Here is a 27,436-nt window from a genome sequence, read left to right on the forward strand (position 1 = left end):
GTTTGTTGATTTATTTGTTCGCAGCACAAAGTTACAGCCTAGTCTGCCAGATCAAGTTGTGTCAGATATGTTCCTAACAGCTTGGCCATGGCAGGGATGACTGGAACTGCTTTGAAAATTGTTAATTGAAAATGAGAGGTTTAAATCAGCACAAAGTAGCAATTGTCATGAATCGTTCTTTTAAAAACTGAATGATCCAAGAGGAACCATTGTGCCAATCACAGCTGTACAGTGTCATTACACCCTGTCAGTATTACTTAATGAAACAAAAAGAGAAATGAAATTGTAGAAATTCCAAGAAAAAAAGCCCCTGAGACAAAATTTGAAGGCATGACTGAGCCTGCAGATCGCAAAGCAGTTGTGGTTTCTGCAAGTCAGTGCAATGAGCCCTGTGAGAGTCTCTGGCAGTAAGGAAATTGCCTACTTGTGACACAGAGCTATTGCCTGAGTTTATATTTGCAGAGGTTATTACACCCTTTCTGTCTTCCCTACTGTCCCTTTTCCTTCTAATTCTGCTTTACTGTGTTGTATGCTGACACTTTGGAAACTGCCCCACCACCCCATGGTACCAGGATCTCTGATGACACTCCAGCCTCAGCTCTCAGTATATTTCCAGAGAAAAAAGGAAAAGATGGAGGGGAGACAACATTAACATCCTAAGCAGCACTTAAGGGTCTTTATCGGCAAAACTTTAGAACTAGACAAAAAGTAGGTTGCTCCATTTGATGACTGTTGATGCATGACAGAAATTTTGCATGTATGAATATGCTAAGTGAATATCAAGGGGAAAGCGCAACGTCTAGAAGTGCTTGACTTTGATATGTGTAATTTTTCAACCTTAATGCTGCTTCAACAGTGGTTGATGTTAAGACATGTATTAAACCAACACCTATTAAACCAGGATTTTGACATTAGATATACATTTCAGTATTCACATCAAACTGTTCCATTAACATGATAGCAAAGCCATTATGCATAAAGGATTCTTTAATGGAGACCTTTTATATGTCTATGTCTATGCATGCACCAATTCATGCAAATCCAAGAGTAACCTATGAACTTACTTAACTGTTTCCATTTGTATATACAAACACATGTGCTTTCCCATGCTTTATAAATTTATCTTTGTTTGCCAATGATTTAAAAATATGACTGTTTTGCGAAGTGAATATAAACATAAATCCACAGAACAGTGTGAAGTGTGAACTTTGCATCACCACAGACAATAAACAATCCTTCCCTGGACTCTGAAGACACTTTAATATTGTCCTCATGAACCTAATACAGCAAAATGAACAGTAGGATGTAGGGGAAACAGATAAAATTGGTGATTCTGCAGGAACAGATTAGAATAAAACCTTCTGGCTGTTGTTTGAAAACTCTTTGCACTGGTTTCATGGGGTATCACTCCTACATACTCTTTAAATTTTCCTATTGGAATGTAGCACAGGAATGCATGTAGATCTACCCAAGGCAGCTATGGAACAAACTAGCTGTAACAACATGGACCTCAGCACAGCTGCAAAACCTATCACAAAGCAGAAAGGATTACTCATGAGGAGCTCTACGTTACTATGGTTAGCTGCTGATTTTAAACCTTTATAGGTATGTGTCTAGATTACTTAGGTGATCATTTGAGCAAGAAAAGTAGGACATTTCCCCTCACACTCCCCAGGCTTATACTTGCCTGAGGTCTGATATTTGAGTTGGTTTGCTTCTGCTTGGACTATGGTGGAGGCCAGCAGACCTAACTCTTTATGACAGTTTAAAAATACTGCTAGATTCCCCTGAACGAGATTACTAAATGTATTTAGGAATCAAAGAATAATTTTAAGTAATGTGAACCTATTGAAGTTCAACAAAGCTGAGTGTAAGGTCTTGCACCTAGGAAGGAACAACCGCACCAGTACAGGATGGGGCTGACCTGCTGGAAGGCAGCTTTGCAGAGTTCTGGTGGACAGCAAGGTGACTGTGAGCCAGCAGTGTGCCCTGGTGGCCCAGAAGGCCAATGGGACCCTGGGGTGCATTAGGAGAAGCGTGGCCAGCAGGTGGAGGGAGGTGATCCTGCCCCTCTGCTCTGCCCTGGTGAGGCTGCATCTGGGGTGCTGTGTCCAGTGCTGGGCTGCCCAGTTCAAGAGAGACAGGGAACTGCTGGAGGGGGTCCAGCGGAGGGCTGTGAAGATGATGAGGGGGCTGGAGCATCTCTCTTATGAGGGAAGGCTGAGAGAACTGGGCCTGTTTAGCCTGGAGAAGACTGAGAGGGGACCTTACCAATGTCTACAAATATCCTAAGGGCGAGTGTCAAGAACAAGAGCAATGGGCACAAACTGCAACACAAGAAGTTCCATTTGAATATGAGGAGAAACTTCTTTCCTTTGAGAGTGACAGAGCACTGGAACAGGCTGCCCAGAGAGGCTGTGGAGTCTCCTTCGCTGGAGACATTCAAAACTCGCTTGGATGTGATCCTGTGTGACCTGCTCTGTGTGACCCTGCTTTAGCAGGGGATTGGGCTAGATGGTCTCCAGAGGTCCCTCCCAACCCTGACCATGTGATTCTGTGGTTCTGTGAACTAATATGTAAGAAACTTATTCATATAGACGGGAAAGTGAACTAAAGACTTTCCACTCATCTCACACACTGTGACAATAGCACATTGCTCACAGGTTCTGCAGTATCTGAAAGTGATAAAGCACATTAAAGCAGTATAGAAACTTTTACATTTTAACAGTCTGATATGTCTTTGTTTAGTTCACATAACAGTACAACTAACTTCAAAGTGGTCATGGTATTTTCATTGTATATGATGCCCATCTCATCATATGTAGAAACCTATGGGCTAGCAAAGAGGTGGCATTGCTTTTACATGTTCAATTTTATGATTTTCTTCATTGTACATCAATTACAGGTAAACAAGCATGCATTTTTTAGATATGCCAATTTTAATATTTTGAATTTTGGTCTTCCATCTTACTTCAGTGAGCAGTATTTTATGTCTTATCTGCATATAGATTTTGTACATACATAAATATATATAAAAACCTACACACATTTACAGCCAGCTGTTGCTTATTAAACGTTCAAAGGGCAGGATTCAACTCACATGACTTATGACATTTGGAAGTTAGATATCCAAGCACAACTTGGGCAATTCCATTATAGCTAATGGAGAGAACATGGTGTATTTACAGGATGATTTTATTTTACCTTTCTAGATGCCTATTTTGGGAAAAGATGAATTATTCTGTAGAAATGCATGTGAATATAAAAGGCATATGATATTGACTGAAGGACCTAAATGGTAGAAATCCAAGTTAGAATCACCAGCTCATATAAATTACTACTCCCCTGCCCTCAAAAAAAGAAAAAAAGTGCAGTTCCAGCATTTGTATTCATCTGCTTTGTCAGACTGTTCATTCAGTATGATTATTGTGAATATTGACTTCTTGAATGTCTGTCAGTCCCCAGCTGCTCACTAAGAAATATGAGTGAAGCCAAAAGCAAACATAATATTATGTATAGAAAGAATTATAAGTGGTGTCCTACAATATTTCAAGAGAGGTGCGAGGATGATATAAGTTTCTCTTACCTGAATTAAAATTTTTACCCCTCTGATGTCTCTGATTGAGACTTTTATTAGATATAAAGAAAAAAATGACAATAGTATGACCCAAAGTACAGCATACAGTTCAGCCTGTCATCTCATAATCACCGGTATTCATTGTTGCAGACAGCAGTGCATTGAAATACCTGAACTGATTAACAAGTAGCTTTATTTCTGGGTGACTATCACAGAAATAATCAATCAACAACTTCAAACTCTACTATTGTGTGATTTTATGATTTTTATTAGAATGTTGCTGAAAAGGGGACAATGTAGTGAATCCCTATTTAATTGTTTAAAAGATACATTCTAGCAGTCATGTGACTAAGAATCCTAGCTCTTGAACTCATGGAAGTATAGAAGAATCTCATAAATTATTTAAAAATTACTGAATTAAACTTCCATAATTACAAAGAAAATGTGGAAAATATGTTTTCTAACTGGGCAAGCTAATACAGTCTAAAATATAAATTGTTTAGAAAGAGTAATCTTTAAAGCTGACTTAACATTTTTGTACCCAAACCCATGCGTTTTATATGGTTTAGATTGTTCATTCTGTATGCGTGGTTAGAGTGTGAAAGTTCCTTTCCTTATTTTGAAATATTTATTTGGGTGGTAGAATTCAGGAGATTGAAAGCTGGGACGTGACTTAAATGATCTATCCACTCACACAAGTAATTCAGCCTTTAAGCAACCTGATCAGTCTCATTAAAGCCAATCAAAGAAATCCTTCTGAATTAGCGGTCCAGGGTCACGCCACACAGCAGCAGTTATTGGGGTGCACATACTGGCAGAAATAGCTGTGTGCATTATCATATAAAATTACAAGAAAACTTGGAAAAAACACACAGCCTCTCCTGGTACTAATTTAAGGATAGTAGCAGAAAGTGGTCAAAATCACTTTGGAAGTTATAAGATGATATAGGGAATTCACTTTGTCCTGCTTCATTCCTAAAAGCAAAAGATGTGCATTACAGTCCTTTAGAATCTTAACAGCAACACTGGATTTTAAGAAATAGCTTTCCTAGGTACTACATAATAATTGTATTGTTTCAACCTATCTGCAAGATAGTTGGAATGGTCTTTCATTCTGTCGTACCTTTCCCCTCTCTTCCCTCTCTCTCTCTCTCTCTCTCTTCTACCCTGTTTTACTTCTCTTCCTGCTTTCTGGTTTACCCTTTTAGCAGTACAAGATCAAGACAAGCTACAAGGCATTTGCAGCAATCCCTACAAACACATTACTTATGGAACAGAAGGTTAGTGTTTGCTCAAAGACATGGGAATTGCATTGTATATTTGAGACCATTCAATTTCATGTACGTATTCTGACATTTCTGTGGGGGATATTGCAGAATGTAAACTCTGGGAACTAACTGCTCCTACCATTTTTCAGGGTTAACCACTTCCCACTGAAGACCAAAGCCTTCACTAATCTGAATTTCTGCAAATAAATTTACTGTAAAACAAAAAGGTGTCCTAAAGGAATTGCTATTTATGGCAACATCTCAAAGTCCATTTTGTTATTGGAAGGTTTCTGGAGCACTGCTGTTCTGGGAACTACCAATCAGTAGGTGTTGGTCAGTTAAGAATTATTTAATGGCTGTGCTTATACTAGTAAATTTAACATCCCAAGATATGCAAATTTAACCAGCTGTATTGCTGAACAGTGAGACCAGTCCTGATCATTGCACTGGCCACTTACCGCTGTTTACTCCTGAACAATTTCCCTGAGCACTTCAACAGTTAGCATGGGCCAGGTGCCTGTTCCCAGTACATAGTTTGGTGTAACAATCCTTTTCTGTAGGGTAGGATGATAGATCCAAAGAACAGCCTTTAGTGCATTTATTTACTAGCAAAGAAACAGCCAACAAAGGCTGGGTTGTATAGTCCTTATTTAGATAATGCAAATTCAGACGTCAATTGAAAATTAAAATCTATGTGAAGGGTTCAAAGTACCCACCAGTGTCTTTTCTAAAATCTTTCCCCAAATTATTTTTGTACAAAAGAATAGCCCACTAAGTTTAACAAAAATTTTCTATGATTAGCAATGAGCCAAATGTGTTATACGTTTAAAGGTCTTATATATGTTTAAAGACATGTCTAATCACTCTGACATCCAGTTTATAGCTTTATCAGAAAAATCTTTCTGTTCAGGACCTAGGTCAGGAACTTAGCCTCTGATTAATTTCTGTAAGATTAAGCATTCCTAACTACACATTAAATATATATTCACATACACAGCTCAGCTGATTTCACTAGAAGTTTGCAGATCCTAAAGACATGGGAAAGGATGAACTTAATTTTGTGCTTGAAATATTGCTGATTGTGATCTAGTAGTTATCAGTTAACTGCTATAAATAAGATTTTTTTTTCTCCAAAAAAGAGACATTCCTTTCTTTCCCAATGGTCTTTTAATCTTGAATGATTTCTTTAATCTTTTGCATAAAGCCTGATCCTTCTCTTACTTAAATCTTAAATGCACTAATGAAGGTTATGTCTGCTTCAGCATGCAATGTGGTCCAATAGAAATGGCTCTGTAGAGGAAAATAGCTGATGCAGCTGATCCTACATCCCTACAGAATGGATTTTTTTTGGGGGGGGTTGATTGGGAAGAGTGCCCGTTAGTGGCTGGAAGCATTTGGTGGACTACTAAAGTGCCACTTCATGGTTGACTTAATCTGAAAGGCATCCAGTTTGTGCACTGCAAGACTGCACCGCTCTGAAAACCAAGCCAGGTAGGTGACTTCGAGCAGGTTATTCGCTCTGTGAGAACACTCCTGATGTGAACTAGTGGATTAATGTCAGCCATCTGATTGCACCTTTTCAGAAGAAAGGGGATTCCTTTTGATGGTCTCACTGATGCTCACCAGGGCATTGACTCTCAACCTGTATGTTACTTATCCCCAGTACATAAAAGTTAATTGTACAATCTAATGCCAGGATCTGTAGAAAAAGTAATACCTCAAAAGATATTTGTGTTTAGATAAACTTTTGGTTATCCACCACTTTATTGAAAATGTGAACCTTGGTGTATCCTTCAATAGTGGAAGCAGTGTCATGTAAAACTAATAAAATTTTTCTGCTACAGGATTTGCCTTCAGGAGAGGGTCTTGACTAATTTGTAAACTGTATGTTTCAGCATGGCCTGGCTACATGCTTTCTCTTGTTTTGGGAACTATGGATAATAATCTGTCGTTGATTTGTACTGGCAGCTAATTATAGTGGTCCTAAGCTAGCTGTGTTAGCTGACATGCATTTAGAGTATGGCTCTTGAAGGAAGCATGGAGGAGTCACATCGCACACATGGGCGCCATTGTACAAACCCTAATATCCAAGTATTCTCCTCAGAAATGTTGGGAAGGGAACTGGGAAGGAACCCATGCTACATTGTAGCTCAATGACAGTAATTATGTTGCTCCCATTTTATGCAATGCATTTTATGCACTCAATTAAAAAGAGGGATTCAAGACAATAAGATTTTAACAGCATAAGCAATGTTGTATTAACATTAAAATCATAGTTATACGGAGAAGAAGTTTTCAAGTGGGTTTGTGTTTTTTTTCAGCAAGGGAGGCACGTAAAATCTGAAAAGCACAGATATTACTGAGCTGAATGCATTAGGAATACATCACCTGCCTAAAGTGCTAAAAATGTGTTTTGCAGTGCAGTTGAACTGTAAATGCACATTCTCAGAAGTCAACTTTATCCACAGTGTGAGTAATTATTACTTAATTTGAGTGGTTGTGAGAAATAAGATTAGTCAGAGCTGTGATGTGGGTGATCCTAGTGACAATTCATATACAGTATTAATTAGATCCCATGATAGAAACCCGCCATTGACATGTCATATAAGGTACAATGGTTTGTCTTCCTCCAAATTGACTCCTTGTGTCTAACTTTCTCAAGTAACTTTTTTCTTTTATGTGTGTAGATGGTTTAATTTCAGCCAACATTTCCCCACTTCTTTTATGAAACTATCATATTAATGGTTTTTCTAGGACATATTCTTCTTATCTTCCAGTACTCTTACTAAAAATGAATTGTTCAAATCTGTGCTCATTGACAGAGAAGAAAAGGCTTGTTGACAATATATGTGTATACTTTGGCAACCCCAGAAGTAGCTTGATCTCATCAGATCTTGTAACTGGAATGCTTTCCAGCTGTTTGAGTTTGTATGATGTTCCTCACATCGCTTGTGTTCCACTCAGAAAAAGCCCAATCCAGGATAGGTCTTGGAAGGTTGTGCTGTAACTTCCTTCATAGTCAGAAGAGCAAAAACTTGTTTTTAAGGGATTCTCAGTATGGTCAGGGGAGCAGCAAGAGTGGACTGCTCCACAGGAAAGGTGAACCAGAAGCGGGCAGCAAGCTGGCAGGACAGTCTCCTCACCAGCAAGGGCACAGTTCCACAATGTCTGAGCAAGGAGGGCAGTGATGGTGATAATGGGATGGCGGTAACCATGGTCAGTCAGCAGTGCCACCACAGCCATACAGATTCATTGCGATGAGGTAGGTCCACAGACCGTGATAATGAACTCTTTAGTCCAGCAGATGGTAGGATCCACTAGCTAGAAGAGGAAGCTGGACAAATTTAATGCAGGTATAAGGCAAAATTTTAACAGAAAGAAGGAAATATCCATTAGAAGAAATTTCTGGAGACTAAAATGGGCTCTGTCACAGAAATCGAAAAATCAAGACAGGACACTTTTCTAGCACTTCATACGGTAATTCCAGGCAGTTCTGTGGTTTGAGGAAGAGGTCAGACTAGATGATCACTGTTGTTCCTTCCAGCCTAATTAACATTGAGTCAGTGAGTCATCCCTCTACTGACACTCACTCTTGTATAGCTTCTATAGTTACACAGACATGCTCACAGTCTAATTCAAAATCCCATTCCTAATCAGGTAGTATTTAAAAAGTAGTGTGTCTATTATTTAGAGATTGTATTTATTAAATAGCTATAAAAATATCTTGCAGTCAAAATAGATAGTGATGAAGAGTTTATTTCAGGGAGCTACAGAAAAATTTTTAAGTAGTCAGTCTGTTTAATTAGATCCTACTTCATCTTCAGAATTATGTCGAATTTGAGATGTAATTCAAAGACTGTTGGATGCCTTGGAACTGCAAACTGAAAAGTCTTTTAACAACTCAGTGGTCTTTGGTCTACAGCAAGGTCTATGCAGGGGAAACTGGGTTTGTTGTGTTTGTCCAGATATACACCCCCTCTGCATGCTGATTGGGGTGAACTTCCCTTATCTGGGCGTCGCTTTGATAGGAAGGAAAGCTGGACATACAGACTTGGGGGAGACAGGTGCTGCAAATGTTCTGCTGAGAGTTCCCCCAGTCTGAACTGTGGTGAAACCGGGAAGATGGAGTGTGCCATGAAGCACATCTACTTCACAGTTGAGGTTTATCCCACGTTAACCAAGTCTTCTGAAAAGCACTAGGAGTAACTGGCTATATATGGAAGAGGTGCAAATGAAAGCACCATTGACTTATCTGGTTTGTGTTTATCAACTAATTACAAGTGGAGAACTATAATTTCCATTTTAAATAAATGTAGAAAAAAATCTATCTTAAAGAATAAATATTGTAGGTTATCGATTTTGTCTGTTTATGGCTGTTCTTCACGTTTTCTCTGGTCACGATGCAATTTGACTAATTTCAAGAGAGTTTAAAACAGTGTTTCCATATGATGTTACACTTTTAAGAAAACTCCAAAGACCTAGTAATTGCGTTCCATCACCTATACAACAGACTGCCAGCAGTGCAGAATATTCTCTTTGTTGAGAAAAAAGAAAAGGCAAAAAAAAAGTGAAGCATTTTCCTTCTCATGCAGAAGGAAACAGAGTTTGGTGGATTATTTTTTGTTTGTTTTGCTTGTTTGTTTTTTTTTTTTTTCATGAAAAGAAAGAAATGCAACTGAGGAAATATGGTAGGGATTTGCTACACTGGAGACCCATCTTTAGGTTCTTGCTTAGAGGGAACTCTTTACCTCTTGTATTATCAAACATCCATTGGTATAGGCACTGATCATGGTAAATAGAGATTCAAGTCACTCCTTGAAATCAGGAACTTGGAAGCCAATTTTGCCCACTCTCAGATGGTAGACCTAACTGATAGACAATTAACTACTATCAAGGATGTTTCTGGACCTGGAAATTATTTCTGGAAGCATTTTGTTGAGAATACTTTGTTAAAAGAGTATTTCATTTTTTCCTCAAGTACTTCTGGTGTGCACTTGCTAAGTGAATTTCTTGCATCCAGATTATGCGTTCAAAATGCTTCTCAAGGCTATAGATAAATACAGAGTGATAAGAAAGAAAGGAAATAATTTATGCAGTCATAGAGTGATAAAGGACCTAGTTTGTCTGTAATAACAAAGTGTGCCAACGTAAGAGCAGGCTATGAGCTCCCTCTTTCTTTCAAAGGCCTTGCAGCTTTTAATATTAATTATTTTATAAGAGGAAAAGTAGTCAGGTCTTTTCAGTATCATCTCCCAGGATCTTCAAGGAATAAGTTAAAGGAACTCATGGTATATGAAGTTCCATTGTATAGAGGGATTTTTTGGCATGTGCTGAGGGCTTATGAAAAGATAGTGATGGGAAAAATATGAAGAGAAATAAAAGAAAAGGAAACTTCTTGGGTTTTGCTCAGCCCAGGGTTTTCACAGTTCAGTAAGAAGGAAGCTGTGTCAGATCCAGGTTACAATATTCATTTTTTCTTACTGTTGATGTGATCCATTGGTGGCTGAAACAATGTTTTATATTTCCTATATGTTGCCAAGAGCTTTCATTCTTTTAGCAAAATGTTGGAGATCCTGTTTAGATCATTTACCAGTATCCTTTCAGCTCTGATACAGCTTTAGCAATGGAATAGCTTGGGGAAAAGAGGAGGGGAAGATTGTAGTCATTATTGATGTCAATGGTGTGTATGTATCAATTTGTCCTTTCAAGGAAAAAATTAGTTTTTCAGCAAACAGTTATTTCATCTGAACATTTAAATTCTGTCACAAATACATTTTCATTCTCCAAATTGCACTCCTCTTTTAAATTACGGTCTCACTATTGTTTTTTATATATAATAAAAAAATTTGAATGCCTAAGTAAGTATGTTCCAATATTAATATTGTTAGACCATCAGCATAGGAAGCGAAGCTTGAATATTGTTATAGCGCTAATCAGCACCACTGTAGATAGCACTAATGCTTTAAATTAATCATAACATTATTGCATGATAACTCCAGTAATGAGTTCAGAAACAGTAGTCATACTTTTTTAATCTCAGATTTTTCTCTATGTAGAAATGTGAGGGGGAAAAAAAAGGCATTGCTGGAAAAAAAAAAAGAATTGTATTTTGAGAAGCTAGCAACAGATTAAGCAGAACATTTTTTTATCTTTTTAGAGGTGATAGTCATACCTAAGATCTAGTTCTCTCTGTTTCTTCTTTTTCTTTGGAGGACTCAGGTTTTTCAAATAGAAAAAAACCCCCACAAAACCCAAAGAAAAAAACAAGAGATAAAACAATGAAATAAATTAGATGGATCAGTTTGAAGATTAAAAATTTTCTTCCCCAAAGGTTCAAAAAGGCAGGAGGACACTGCAGCTTTCTTTAGCATGGCTCCTGCATGATGGCCATATCTCACAGGACCGTGGAGTGCACAGGCCTTGGTGCTGCACTCACCTGAGTTCTTTAGTCAATGAAGACTCCAAAATACAAAAATATTTGCATACCAAATTTCTACTGAAACTGATGTATATTTGGTACTTATCCAGAGTTTTGGTTCTGAACAGCCATGTGTGGATGTGGCTGTGGTTCCTCTAGAAAGATTTCTCAGTATCTTCTGGGGAGCTGTTTCTTACCCTTGATTGTGTTAACCCTCTCCCACTGCTCTGGTGAAGTGAATATGACATAGAAACATGTATTTTTTCTTAACAATTACTTTATTTTGTTCATGACCCTACTGGTTTCTTGGGGGTTTTGAGAAGCTTAGCAGTTTCTCCATTCTGAACCCATGACTGATTAAAATGTGCTGTTTTTCCTAACTCACATTCAGATTCATCAGCTCTCTACAACAGTCTGCTTTGGCAATCCTCATAGGTACTGGAATGACTCTTCTACTTCGTTTTATCACTTCATTGTCTGTTTACCAGGAGGATGTAATCTCAAGTGAAGCTGAACTGGGGAAACAGTACTTTAATGTAGCTCTGAGCCCTTTTTGGCTGAGCCCTCCTCTTCTACAGGACTGTCTGTTGGTCTGAGAATTTGGCTGGGTATTAGTGATGAGACAATAGAGATGAGAGAGACTATTTATCTTTTAATCTTCTCTCTTGGGATAAGATTATATTCATTTCTGTATGTCAAAATGAATAATTCTTTTATTTTTTCCCTCTGGAACTACAACTACTCTTAACACCAACAGGTTTGTCTAGAGCTGGAAGGGAGGGAAGAAATGTGTTTGGAAACAAACTGCCTTTCACTTATTCTTACTGTACTCTCTGATAGAAGATATGGTGTTCCATAAATGTGCTTCTGTGCAAGATCATTCTTGGATGGTATTAAGATAATATTAAAGGTAAATTGTCATTAACTTTTCTGTTGCGCATACGTAAATGTATGCTGCCAGTAGCTGGACAAGGAAAGAGTAAAAAAATTGTACTCAGCAAAATTAAACTCAGAAATAATTACTTAAGTATATTCTTATTTTCTTTTTATTCAAGATTCTGCCATTTTCCTCCCAGCTCCATGCATGTCTTTTGTAACCGGCAGCCCTCATAACCACTTCACTGGGATCAGCCCATTTCCACAGAATCCCACATGCATGAAAAAGTGCTTTACTGGAATGCTCTCTTTTTTTCTTATTATATTTTTTTTTCAAATAACTAGCAAAATGAAACTTCAGAAAAACATAATGTGTTAAATACAAAGTCCCCAAACCCTGTGGGTCCTTCCCCTCTAGTCCAGCTTCATGCATCAGCAGGCTTCCAGAGTTATTTCTGGTCTCAGCACGTAGTCAATTTGAAAATCACTTCAAAGCAAAAATGGGTGATGGTAGTCAGAATGTGCCTTGCAGACTCTGGATGAAGATGAAAAGGGAACTGAGCACTGGATTTTGGCTTCTGAGGGTGTTTTGTGAGTTGCCTGATAAAGTGGAGGGATCAGCAAACTGATTCCCACTGTTCTCAAACCTGCTCCAAGTACGGGTGTAGGAAAGTGGAAGGTATATCCAAGCATAAGAAGCTAGTTCTTTGTTTTGGAGAGACTGCATATCTGCTTAGTGTGATATCATGTATATATAGCACATATTTCACTTTACACATTTCTGATTTCAGGCTAAAACCCTAAAATGCTGAGCACTGTTTTTGTTACAATGTAGAATCACAATCCTCTTTGAACAGGAGGTACTTCTTAAAGAAAACATCTACCGGAGGAAAAGAAAGCCTCATGCGTACTTGGACCCCTGCCTTGTCCACCTGCTTACAGCTGGTGGCTTCCCTCTGGTGGTGTGTGGTTGGCAGCCCTCCAACCCCTCTGTGGCATACGGCGCACATTCACTGCGTTACATTTAATGCAAAGGAGGGGGGCATTGTTGAAGAAGGCGGCAATTTAAACTGGTAGTTTCTGATCTCTAAAAGTCGAGGCAATTCACCTCACTTGCATGCTCTCTCTCCCTCTCTGCACCCCCCCTCTAAGGTAGAATCAGAAGTTGGTAACCTAAAAAACCTTATTAGACTCTTGTTCTTACTAGGTAATTTCCTATTTTCCTTCTTTTCATGGTGAAACAAAAAGTGCCACCTTTGGAAACACGGTGTTGCAAAATTGTACATTTGATTGAGTTTAAAAATTTTGAACTCAGTATCACACCAAAATCTTTTGAATTACAGGCATTAGAAGAGTCAATCAAGACTGCTAATGTGACTGACGACACTGCTTTGGACACTCATTCAGAGGTAGTGCTGCTATATGTCTTCCAAATCTCTATTTGAAAACAAAGACAAAGGTTAAATGAGTGAACTATCCTCCTTTTCCAGATGTGCTCCCCTGCCCAGCTCAGACAACAAACAGAAGAGCTGTGCGCTGTCATTGATGAAGTCCTACAGGACCCATTGACTATGGTAACCCACCAGTATGTGGAACTGACTGTTTCTCTTCCTTTCCTTTTGTCTCATCATTAATAAGTCTGTTCTCTGTTGAAAATAATTTTCCAGCGCCGATGTGAGTCTTCTCCAAGTTTTCTGCAGATGAACATGGAATCAGGTGTTGGCAAGGTAGGTCAATAAGCCCACCCACAGACCAAGGGCTCTTTGCAGATAGACACTGACGCAAGCAAACGCACAATAAAGCCTATGGCAACATTAAAGCCTGTCTCACCAGAAAGCTGCAGCTGAGACATGCAGCAACAGTAGAAGTGTCTGGTGGTTTAAAAGACATGGAAGGACAGAACTGTAACCCTGGAGGTAGTGCAGTCTTTGTTGCAGGATGTTTTGCTGAAGTCAGAAGGAGTTATATTATGAAAGAAAAACTTTATTAAGGCTTCAGAGGCTAGGATCCACAAGGAAGAAATTCTACATACTTTGCCTTCCATATTGCAGGGTCTCTGGCCATGTCCCAGATTTCACCTCATCCATGTGTCCTTACTACGGAGGAGGCAATGTTTCTAGCTTCATTGTTTGGAAACTTATTTCAGAATATTTTTCTTTCCATGTTCATTATTGGTTTTCAATAGTGGGATAATTAAATTAATAAGTAGATTGCTATTAAGTGCTGATGTTGTTTTAACTCTGCACCTAACAGAAGGGGGATGTCTGCTACATCCATTTACCCTGGATAACTCAGAAACAGGTAGTGAGAGGCACAGATAACTTTCTATACTGGTGTTGAACTTCTGGTTTCATTAAGTTATATTGATGTGCCTTAGGGATTCAGAAGGATGACTATTCAGGGAAAGAGGGTCTTATAGTCAGTTTGCCCCAGGTAAACTTAAGTTGGTTGTGGTAGCTACAGGAAAATGACAATGACAGAAATCCAGCTGGAAATGGGAAGAAAGGGATTTTTGGCAGAGAAGCACATCAAAAATTGATGCATTCAGAACATCCTGCACAATGTCCAGTCCACCATGCCAAAACAGGGCACAAAACCAGCATTCCTGAGTGTCTATATTCAATATACACTTCAAATCTATTTTTCATTTTTGAAATTACTTCTGTCAACCAGCATGCAGTAGTGAATCAGGCTTCAGTCACCTGAAAGATGGAAACATGACAGTAGCCAAAGAAGCAGAGACTGTTATTGCGGGGATTCCAATGCCTGCGCTGAATCCAAAGTGGTTAAAATACTGCTATTAAGTTAAGCGATAGCATACAAAACCTACTTCCTTGGGCAAGTGAGAATTGAGCCTTGATCAGATAGAAGCATCTGATAGCAGTCATGAAACCAAATAAAGGGGCAAATGGAGAGTTTAACCGGATGCAGCATAGGGACCAAGCTAAAGGTTGTGAGGACCTCAGGCTGAGAGAGCAAAATTCTTAAACTGAGGGTAAAAGAGAATCATAGACAGGAAGGAAAAAAGAGTGTCTGTTTTAAATAAATGTCTCAGAAATAACATGGACTAGTCAGATGAAAGCAAGTTCTTGCAAATAAGAACATGAAGAGATGCCATTTCAAGTTATCTTGTGAGCAAATGTAACTTATATTTTATGGGGCCACCACACCTATGGCTATCTACTAATAAGTGTTTTGTTATGGGAGTTCTGAGGGGTAATTTAAACACCATCCTCAAGAGAGTGGAATCAATGTTTTCGAGCAGTAAAAATGAAACAGTATTTTCTACAATAAACCTATCAAGCAAAACTTTAATATACCTTATTCTCATGTATCACATGAATCTTTCTGGAAAATTGAAGTTTTGTTGAATTTGAGCAATTAATAATTTGTCGCAATGATGAAAATCTTGAGTTACTCTGAGGAGTAGGTGTGTGCCCCTAATATATCTATTTTTTTTGTGCAAGGTGTCAACAATGCCGCAGAGAGCAGCTGGGCGTGAAACCAGATATGTAAGTACTTTTATAATTACATTTTGCATGCAGAAATGTCTAATTTATCTGCTCTTGCTACAGTACTGGGTAGGTCTGCACAGGCATCTACTCGTGACATGACATATTGACTAGTAGAGAGAAGCGAGTACATTAGAGCACTGGCAATTGAGACTTGAGATGTCTTCCCACTGCTGTAAATCCATCATAGCCGGAATCTCTTCGGTGTGGTGTCTATTGATAATTTTACCTGTGTGAATATGATGTTAAATTTACTTTCTTCACACACTTCTCTGTTATTGTTTGCATCAAGCATGAGGCAACACCTCAGCTATCTGTTGTGGATGCTGAAGGGTGTATTTGTTTGGACTCAGCCTGCACTGTAGGGGGCTTGCTTTGGTAGAAGTCTTTTAGTTCTTTCCGATCCATCTGAATTTGGGGTTAACCCAAACTTTTCTCTCCAAGGTGTAGAGCTGGCTAAACCTCCATCATTTATCCTTAGATGAATAGAAGCTGTTGTGTCACATATACACACATTTCAACATGAAAATCTCTGTATTGAGTCTTCAACTACCGAAACATTAAACCAAATTAACACTTCATTTCTCACACACAGTTACTGCAGGTTTCATATTTTACTTACAAGTGATCTAGTCATGTGGTGAGAAATCTCCGTTTACTATTCATCATTCAACATTTCTATTGGACCTCAAATCAAAGCAGTGCTGGCAAAGCAGTGGAGGCCTTCTAGTTTTACGCCAGCACAATGCTTGATCAATTCAGTTTTGCTTCTTGGATGTGGTGGTATTCATATGTTATTGCATACTGTGATTTTTACTTGACAGAATGTGCTGGCTCATACTAACTAGACAAGACATCAGAAGGGAGCTTTTTAATGAAATGAAAGAGTGTGTTTCAGAGGAAGTCTGTGAGAACAGAATATATTAAATACCACTCCAGAGCAGATGTCCAGCTCCCAAAACTGTGGCTGACATATAATAAATTCAGGCATCCAACTTATATGCCTAGGGATACAGTTAGGTTTTCTTTGCTGGCATAGAAAATCACCCTTACAAACTCTCCCTTCCCAGTCTTCCATGGAACTTTCTAGATAAGTGAAACAAACTAATATTTAAAAATACATTTGGGGATAATGCAGGGGATTATTGATAGGCTAACATTTCCTATAAATTGTACAAGCATGTTGAATTTTTTGTGTGTCAAAACCAGACCATGGTGTCCAGGCTGTGCTGTGGTGGCTGAATTTGGTGGATCCAGGCTCTCCTGGACTCTGCATTGCTGCAGTCTGCAGCAGAGTCTTCTGAGGGACAAGACAGATGTCCCTAACAGCTCCCATATGTCATACAGTTCTTTCACCCTCTCTTGCTCTGCTTCCTTGGTAGGACATAAAAAGGATATTTCTGTCACAGCTAATAAACCATATGGTGGCTTGTCCTCTGGCCCTTAGGGTGAGGGCACACTGATGGGATTTTCCATAGAATTGTCTTCTCCTCTTCCCCTTCCACTTCCCTCCCCTCAAAGTGAGCCCCCCAGCCCAGCACAAGGGTGGCCTCACCCCTTCAGCTCACCGAGTGCTCCATGCTACCATGCAGACCATGACTGAGAACTGTCTGGAAGAGCGGTAGTTGGTGTGGACCAATGCGTGCAAGGGATGTGCTAGCCATTAACTGGGAAGGACCTGTTCCTGAGCCTCTGTGTTTGCTGGCTTGTTCACGAAAGGAGATATAGTCCAAGGGCCAACGTTTCTTCTTAATAGGTACGAGTTGTCTGTTTTAAAACAAGATGCTTATTTTGAGACAATCTAATGGTGTCTCTGGCATAAACTGGTAACTGGGTAATGTATGGACACTTATCATAATATCAAATAGTGAGTTCCATCAAGAGGTCTGTGGTGTCTCCGAATAAAGATTTCAGCCATCTTTTTTCACAAATCTTTTTTTCCTTTCAGAAGTAGGCTTTTAGTTTATTCAGCTTAATTAATTTTACTAGAAAGAATTAAAATGCTAATTTAGTAATATAATTTTCTTAATTTTTTTGTATTCATGATGTCTGATATTGAGATGCTTGTCAAAATGTTGCTTTGAGGGTTTTTGGTTAAAAGGAAAGCTTTAATTTGTTTATGAGTCATGCTGAAGTATTATTTATAAACATACACATATAAATGTATATGTATGCACACGTGATAATTACTTCAATAGGTTACGTGGAGTAGTAGACTATAAAATTATGTTGAAATAGCCTGCCATTTAACAATTAAAATGGAATAGATTTAGCTTGGGCTCAATTCCTTTTTGACTTGCATTTCAGAACCCTTTAAGGATGTAAATGATTGTACAAATAGCAAGGGACTGTATAAAAAGCATGGGAAAATGTCTGACTTCAGTGAAATTACAGCAGTTTGTACCATCCGACAACTAAGTACTACAGTTGTCATTTAGCAACTTTTTAAACTGTATGGTCTTTGATTGATCCCATTCACCCTTTTATAATAGTGCGTCTCTGTTGGCTTTAGGGATGATACTGCTGATTTGTAAAAATGATATAATAATATAATCATTCTCTAAATATATTTATTTTATGGCTATTGAGTGACCTAATACATGTATTTAGTCATTTTGTTTCCATATAATTACTGTCACCAGCAAAAGGTTTCTTAACTTTAATTTCAAGTTTCAAATTCTAGCAATTTATACTTTTGTTATTTAGCCTACTTACAACTATTTTAAAAATAATTTCTCATGATTAATTGGAATAATTAATTTGTGTATTATTGTCATTGACACTCTTCTTGACAGTTTTAAAAAAGTCTTTTTAAAGTGTTATAGACATGACACAAATGAAAAAATGAGAATGTGAAGCAGCTAAAAATGCACACAGACGTACAGAAATGAGTGGTTTGTCTTTATCTGTGGTCTGCTGTGCTTATATACATTTCAGGCACCATTGAAGTGAGAGAATTTAATTCCAGCCTGCTAGTATTTGTAGATCATTCTGAAGCACGTTGACATCTTTAAGCTCACAATGAGATTGGTCATCACACATGGTTAATGGTATGAAAAAGAATCCCTAGTACGAAAGCAACCATCAGTAAAACCTCTAGTTTATGCTGTCAAGGGCAGAAAATGTACTTTTTGTAGGTTTAGTGCTAAATCAGAGCTATCCCTGTGTTGGTGGGAAGGTTTCCTCTGCCAGTGGCTGTGTTTAGAGATGTGAGTGCTCTCAACAAGGAGCACAGTCCTCCACCATGGCTTGTGGTGACGCTGTTCTCACTGTCAGTGCAGGCCAACAGGTCCAGGTAGTCATTAAACATCTCTGTTTAGCACTTGGAAGACCACATCCAGAGTTCTGTGGCCAAATCTCTGCAAGGTCTTTGTCACAGGGGAAGAAGGGAAGAATATATTCTTCCCTTTCCGAATGTGCTGGAATTGCTTTTCTGCTTGAAATGGTGAGAGGAACTTACAGCTGAGTTGATACAAATCCAACTGTAGTGGTCCTTCTGCAGAGGGTGCAGGCTGTAATGGCACCAACTTGTCTTCTACTACATCTAACCATTGCATCTAGTACCTTTTTTACCACCGTACTGAAGAATATTCACATTTTAGAGTCTCAAGGCCTTCAAATCACACATCAAAGAAAGGCACATTATCTGTACAGAAACACATTGGGTTATCCAGTGGAACTCTTACAGAGCTTGAAGGAGCTGATTGGAAGGATCAATGCACCAGAAATTCTGAATCTCACCACTGTGTTGGCAAGTAAACATGTGGCGCATGGCTATTTAACATACACACACAAATACTTTGCATTCATCACATTTAAACTTGATCTGGAAAATAGGGCTTCTGCTGTTCAATGTAAACTTAGGGAAAAAAAAAGTAATACTTGAGTAGGATTGTTCGGTTTTCATAATGTAAATTCAGAAGGAGGAGAAGGTTGGGTTGAGCACCCAGAAAAATTGATAGTGTTAATAACTTTGATGCTGCAAATTAATAGACAGTGACAGGCTCAGAAATATCAGGATTTATGTTTTGAGATTAAATGGAGATGAAAAAGTGAAATTTTGTTGCACTTGGAAAAAAGTATCCCTGAAATCTTAACAATAGGCATTTATATTTGATTATACCTAGAAATAAACTGGAAATGTCAGTATTTTAACTTCTCTTACCAATTGCATGTCACTGTATCAGTGGTAAAAGCTTCTGTACCTAAGCATATTGCTGTCCATGGATTTTTCTTCTGTCGTTACTATATCACTATGCTACTTTATGTAATACTGTATATATTTGCCTCTTTTGCAGGCTAACCTTTACAAATCAGCATCTATGGTAGCAGAGAGCCAGCTGGTATGTATTACACAGCTGTGATAAGCTGTTTTTCAAAATTTGCACTTGCAAAAAATCTGAATTACTATTTACTTTCTTAGTCCATTGAAAGAAGCTGCAGTCAATATCCTTCTAACAAATGACATTGCTTCTACAGAGCTAATTGCCTTTTTCTGTACTGAATACACATCTATTTTAAATACCTGTAAATCCTGAAGCTCCTTGTAAAGCTATGGACCAAATGACAAAGTAGAGTCTTGCTGAATCTTGATGTGTGTAACATTCTGTAGAATCTACTGCTGGTTCTTGGACTCTTTTAGTATTCCACTTTTACAAATTTTTTTTATATGTTCTGGCATCTATTTTCTTAAAACATACTGGTTTAAAGCAAAGTTGGCAAAACTAGTGAAAAGCAAGGGTAAAATCAAATAAAGAAAGGGATTATGCATCAGATGTTCATTTTAGCTCTGATCATAATTTAGTTCTGTTGGAGCCAAACTTTTTGAACAAAGGTCAGAAGACAGGTCATGGAGCCTGTCCAAACGATGGTAAACCACTAATGAATTCTTGGGGAAAAAAAGAGATGTGGATGAGAAATATTTCCCATTGTATTTCAGCTAATGGAATTGTAAGGACTTCCTGAATCAATTTCTACCATGTAGTAATCTTTACCACTTCTTTCATGATTTTTTCCAGTTACTCTTTGAATCTTGTATACTTAGGTCTCCACAACATTCTGTAGCAATAGGGTTTACTTCTTAATTATGAATTATGTGAAATACTACTTTATTTCTTTGTTTTAAACTTACTACTTGACTTTGACAGTTCTTGTACCGAAACAGTAAATAATTGTTCTTCCTTCACTTTCTAAATAATCATTTTCTATGTATTGACCATAATACTTTACCAGTCACCTCTTTTTCATACAGAAAAGTCAAAATTATTTAGTCAGTCTTTGAGAGGTTTGAATACTGTCCAATATCTTTGATGATTTGTATTGCTCTTTTCTATATCTTTTTCAAGTTTTTGTTTTTGAGACTGGGAGATTAAAACCATAAACTAGTCTTGTCTAGCTCTGAACACGCTTTGTATTTACAAGATGATGTGATAAGATTATTTTTTTCTATTCCTTTCCTAGCAATTCCTAGTAATTTATTTAGTTCTTACTTGTATTGAGCAGTAAGCCAATGTTTGTGTAGAACTGTATACAATAAATCCAAGATACATTTCCTGAGTAGTGAGAGCTAGTTTCTGAGCTAACTGGTTCATCACTGCATGTGTAAATTCAGGATGTAATTTAGTTTTTCCCTGTGAAATGTATCAATGTTGAATTCAACTAAGTTTCACCTGCCTTTTTATCATTCATTCACTCAGTATCATAAGATCTCTCTGCAAGTCTTTGCACTGATATTTTGTCTTTACTCCCCTGAATGATTCTGTATTACCAGCAAACTTTGTCACCTTACTAGCTGCAGTTTTCTAGCCAATCTACATCCATAATTCAAAGACCAGGTTCCAGAGAAAGTCTCTGAGAAACTCTGTTCCTTACTTCCCTGCACTATGAAATGTGAACATTTATTCCAACCTTTTCCATCCTATCTTTTAACAGGTCCATAGGAACTATTTGATTTTGCTCTGTAGTAGCTTCATTTCCTTAGTAGACTCTACTGAAAGCCCTTCACCAAAGCCTTTGGAAATCCACATGCAGCATGGCTGTGCATCCACTGAACTTTATAATCCGTGCAGCCTTATTTTGTCGTCTCTGGTCATGCATTTTGGGACCAGGTGGGGAAAAAAAAATTAATACTGAGCCTCACATAAGACGGTCTGTTGATTCTCACTTTATTTCATCTAATGTGTGTTCCTAGATGTCAAAAGATCCTCGTATTCTAGTTTAAACATAACCTACATCTGCTGCAACAGCCAGCTTTCTTGTCTCTGACTAAATTAACTTTAAGAGATTTATCAGACGAGTGCCCTTTCAAAACCCATTCCCTATTATTTGTTCAAATACTAAATCTGTTCTGTAGTGTAATTTGTTCCTACTACTTTGCACAGCTTGAAAAGTCACATAGTGATTTGTGATTCCTGGTCCTCTTCAGGATCCCGTAGTAAAACCTGCCCCGCTGTTGCCACTTCTCATTCTCTTGGTACCGATTATGTCTGAAGGAATAACTTAAATACCGCAATTCATAATGTGGCAATTTCACACTTGAACTGCTTTACAACTTTCTCTATTGCTTGCACTTTATTTGTTCATTTTAATAATTTGTTCTCAAATCCATCTTGTTGACAGTCTGTACACTGTAGTCCAGACAGTTCCTCCAAATTGTTTCTTTGATGGTGTGAGAACCTCCTTAAGTCTTCCTGTGAGGAAAGCTGAAGAGAGGAATCAATTTTCAGCCTTGGTCTCCTCTTCTTCATGCATCTTCTTTATGTCTTAATTGTATCTACTGGCCCTATAGACTTTTAGTTGTAAGGAAATCTAGCAACCTTTTTCCTCAAAGTCTTCCTTGGCCTAATATATGACATTTTTATATCATGGGCTAGATTTTATTTCTTTTTTTTTTTCTTTCTCTTTTTTTCCTCTAAACTGTATTTGAATACAGCTTTCTGTCTTAAAAGCCCTTTCCTCCTTATTCCTTCTTTCACTTCTTTGCACTGCTCTTTGAACATCCCAGTATTACTAGATCTCTTAAAGTCTTCTTATAGGCTGATGCACAGCTTCTCTGAAACTATTGTCTTAAGCAGTATTCTGGTCACTTATAATCATTGCATCCTTTTGGTAGCTCCTTTGATACTTTTTGCCTCTTTTTAAAATAACTATTTTAATTATTTAACTATATATTTTATGTCATGTGTTTTAAATTGAAATCACTACAGTAGAATTCTTGTGTGTTTTTTTTGTTCAGGCAGCAATACTGTCTCTGAGTGCATTGTGACTGTTTATGAATGATTCTTCAGTAGTAACATTTTGACTGAGAAATTTTGCAGTATTTATGATTCAGCTAATTACTTCTCCTCTTGTGGAATCTCTGACTAGCTACACCAGGGACTAATTATTTATGGTGACTAGAAATGTATCTATACCTGTCAAATATGTGACTTTTACCCAATGGACAGGAGAAGCATTGGGCATGCCACTATGACTTATCGACAGATTTTCTACTCTTTTAGAAGATGACTATGAATGACTCATGATAAAAAAGTGTAAAGCCATACCCTGCACACCAACACTACAAAAAATATTGCCATTGCCATGAACTATAAATTATTTTTTTTTATATTAAGCAAATAAGACAAAATTCACGTGAGACCAGTCTTGCATACCTTGGTACTATTTTCCTAAGGTTTTTTTGGTTCAGACATTTTAATGCACCAGTCATTCATGGTTTTTGAGTGTGCAGTGGAAGGATTTATCAAAATGTATTTAAATACATAAATAGTGGGAGAGAAGTCATACATATTTATAGCAAATAAAGAATTATATTTCTGTATTTTGTAAGCAGGCTTAAATGACAGTAACAAAAAGAACACAGTGCAGTTTCTTGCAATGAGGAGGGTTGTGGGTAGGTGTTGTAATGACTCGAGGGTGGACAGAAGATGAGTTCAAGCATTTGAAGGAAGAAGTATTTTTTCTCTAATTAATTAATTTTAAAGCCCATGTATTACTGAGATTCCTGTATTTCCTGCATTTAAAGCTGTTAAGCCCAAAGCTCCGTGAAACGAATTAAACCACGGTTGAGAATATGACACCTTAGGAATTATAGCATGTTTGCTTTAAAGTAAAACAGTATTAAATTCAGCATCTTTTAAGAGCCACTTCAGGTCAGAATGGCATCAAATATAGCATAGTTGTCAGGTCCAACATAAAACCAGGCATCATGTGCCCATCTGTCCACCTAAAATAATTGCATGGCCTTTAAGCACTGGTGAATGACTTCTGGAAGGCAGTCTTTGCCATACTTTCTCAAGCACCAAATTTCAGTCACTGCTGAAGTGAAATGTGTCAGTTATACAGAAAAGTGGTCCATACAGTGCCATCACACAATTAAGTAAGAAATGAGATTCATTATGTACCAAAGGAAAATGTGAGTGAAAGGAACTTAAATGTGCTAAAAGGGTTTCCTTTTAAAAGAAAAAGAAGGAAGCAGAGGGGGAAGCAGAGAGCAGCATCAGTGCTAAGGACTTGCCCTTATCCCCCTCCCTGCCTTCAGCCTGGGCAGCGAGCAGCGCCTGGGCAAACCTGCTCCCTTTTCTGGTTCCAGACTTGCATACTTGCTCCTCTGCTGGTCCCAGATCTGCAGCAGAGGTGAGTGCCTCCTCCACACTACTCTTACTTTGTGTCTGTCCCTTTTTTCCAGCTATTGAGGAAAAGGATCATCCCCTTACTGCGAGTAGAATGGAAAAGGACTAAATCCATTGATTTTAGTTTTGGCTTAGTTTAGCACAGAGTCAGTGGAAATCATAACACAGTATAGTATCAGACATCATGTTGGAAATTCAGCTGTTTCTTGAAATGCGAGTATTTCGGTATGAACAAAAATAGACAAGTTGAATTTCAAACAGATGGCTGTCCTTGTTGTCTGTGCTCTGGTGCATGACCTGCTGCTGCTTCAGCATGGAGATGGAGAAAATAATTATCCTACTCCTAGGCTTTTCAGTGATGTGAATTATTTACTATTTAGCTGGAGGAAGAAGAAATCCTTCTAACCACAATTATATGCCTTCACACTTTCAAATGTACAAGAACTTCATTGTGGGCTGACACACTGACTGGAATATTGTATTGCATTTTTGCCAGTGTAAAGCCAGCACAAGGGGAAAATAAAAATGCCCTAATATGTTCAATAACATATTTCCCTTTATGAAGACTGATTTGTGGCAGAAAAGAAGAGGAGTATTTTAAGGAGTTTCACAGTTCAACTAGATAAACATCTCTATCTGTCTTGTTAGGGCAAAAAGCATCTTTTTGCTGACTGTGGAACCTGCAATGATCCTTGACAAGGGAGCCAGTTTCTCACTATTTGAAAGCAGGTGCTCTCAACAGTTTAGAGGCTCAGGTGACTCTGGCTTCTCAGTGCTGACAGAAGATGACTGCATTGGCTGGGGCATACTGCGATGCATACTTGCCCTGTCAGCTTCAGGGTTCATTTCCCCAAAACTAATGCATTTGTTGGAAAGGACTGGGAATAGTTCCTTTCCATGAGGGAATTCTTTGATTTTCCCATTTGAATCAGAAGGCTTCAAAGATTGCAAGAGACTATTTGTACAGGAAAGTTGGGTTTAAAGGTTATGCAAGCAAACAGATAGACTCAGTGCTTGCTGTTTGTCAAGTGAGGTCTGATGGACTCAGAGCAGAAAGGAAAGGAAGAGGGCAGCTAACTTTTATCCCAAGGCTAGCTCACCTGTTTTATAATACATTTTAATCTTATTTTTTATATAATATTTTTATCATTTTAAATTGATAAATTTATCTGATATTTTTCTTGACCATTTGTCTAATTGTCTCAGAGGTAGGCTGCCTCAAAACAGCACTGCATCGAAAACATATTAAAAAAGCCAATTCCTTGTTAAACAGTAAGAGTCAATTTTCTCATTTACAGGAAAGTTGTTCAGATACCCAGAACAACTTAATGTCTGTAGTGACACAGCACCATAAAGAGTGACTGCAGTCGTTGCTAGCTGTTGAAGAGGGATCTGGTCCTACATACTTTGGGGATCTCTGAATACTCTGTATGAGTGCAAGTGACAGTGACTTGGATAGGAGAAACACAGGACTCAGGATTTTAGACCTCTGCTGAGAGGAATAGGATTGCGACTGGTAACTTAGCTATCAGTTTCGGCAAGATCTCAGGGACAACCAGTGTCATAATAACAGCAGAAAAAATTAGAGATGAACATCCCCGTACGCATGCTGATGAGAAGTTCAGTCTTCTGAAGCTTTGAGGCAAATATGCAAGGCTCATTTTCATACAGCCAAAATACCTTCTGTCCCTGAAGAAGGGTGGCCATTTCCATCCTACCTATTGATAGTAGGCCCAGCCTATCCTCCTATTTCTGACTGTGCACTTGCTGACCTGGGCCAAAACCATGCCAGGGAGCACCCTGTTACTGAATCACTACAACTGATTAGGGGCCAGCTCTGGAGCTTGTGTCTTGGCCCTGTGTAATTTGCTAATAGAGCTATAGCCATGTGACAGCAGCATATTGCTACCGTAACAGCCTTTACCATTTTTCAGTGCTGTTGTAGAAGACCCACACTTCCCTTTGCAAAACTAAGTCTTAGCTTGTTTCTCAGCAGTGTCAGCTGTGCCACCCACTATCAAAGAAAGAGTTTAAGTTTTTAGTTTTGGACCAAAAATTTTATATATCCTGTCAGGGAGTTGATGAAGTATTTCAAATTCTGGTTGCTGGCTGATATCTGCCACTCTGTTAGCAGTCAGACATAAACAGATGACTCAGTCAGCACTTGAGTGCACAATTTTGTTTAGAAAATGCTTCCTTTAAAAGCATTCCTACAGCATGTTTCTGGAAGAGGTTTCCTATACAAGCAGAGTAGCTTATCCTTGATGATTTCAGGTACCTCAGTGGGCTTTTAATTGAATGGTTACATGGTGTGGAGGAGTGCCAGAAGGCCACAGGTCCTTTGTCTGTGTAATGATGACTTGATAACAACTGTAGCTTTCTTGTTGTTTTTTTAAATTTATCTTTCTGTTGAAAGCGAGGAGTCTTTCACTTTTGCAAACTCTTCCTTGGAGAGGAAAATAAGTATTTTATGGTGAATCCTACAAAGAAACAGTCATGAACTATAGAGTATAAATTCATTAAATGAGCAGTGCATCTTTCACTAAGTTGACCTCAATGGAAAAGTTTTTAATGCAATTTGGCAGTTATTACTCTTTTTTTTTAAAAAAAAAATTAGTATCACCTCATAGCTGAGGTTTTGCTTTTGGTTGAATATGTTTCTTATTTGACAAAGCAGATGAAAGGGTGTCAACCTGTGAAAAGGAAAGAGGACAAAACACAAACCTAAGTGAAGATATTTTGCTGCCTGGGTCTTGCTCTTCCCAGGTGTGTTGTGCTTCTCCCCACCTCTGCCACCTTCACCTCAGCCTCTGTCCATTCGAAGTGCAGAGGCGGAAGCACAAGAAATAGGGACATCTGCTTCCTGGACACTTCCCTCTGATGGGCACCCCTCTTGCCCTATCCTTGCTGGATGCCTGCAGGTCCTGTTTTAAGGTGATCTATAACTCGGTTTATAGGATACATTCAGCAATCTCAGCTGCATCATTGTAAGCTTACTTTCACTGTAAGCTTCTATTTTTTCCAGACTGCTTAAGCGTATTGCTCTTGTAAATAGGCAGCATGGTGTTATTAAATGTACATAGTCTAAATCTTGTAAATAAATCTCATAGCAGATCAAGTTTCTTCTTTACATTTTGCTACCCTGCTGGGTACTG

At 38.2% G+C, this 27,436-nt stretch overlaps 1 protein-coding gene across 1 annotated transcript in view; it reads left to right on the forward strand.

Moving 5' to 3' along the window:
* MLIP (muscular LMNA interacting protein) overlaps positions 1 to 27,436 on the forward strand; it is a 94,676-nt gene that overhangs the window by 58,316 nt on the left and 8,924 nt on the right. Inside the window, exons 5-8 of the mRNA XM_055811259.1 lie at positions 4,786 to 4,857; positions 13,483 to 13,548; positions 13,630 to 13,713; positions 13,807 to 13,866. Of these exons, the coding sequence (XP_055667234.1) occupies positions 4,786 to 4,857; positions 13,483 to 13,548; positions 13,630 to 13,713; positions 13,807 to 13,866 (282 nt within the window). The remainder of the gene's footprint in view (positions 1 to 4,785; positions 4,858 to 13,482; positions 13,549 to 13,629; positions 13,714 to 13,806; positions 13,867 to 27,436) is intronic.

Source organism: Falco peregrinus, chromosome 7 (assembly GCF_023634155.1).
Source record: "Falco peregrinus isolate bFalPer1 chromosome 7, bFalPer1.pri, whole genome shotgun sequence".
Lineage (NCBI taxonomy): Eukaryota > Metazoa > Chordata > Aves > Falconiformes > Falconidae > Falco > Falco peregrinus.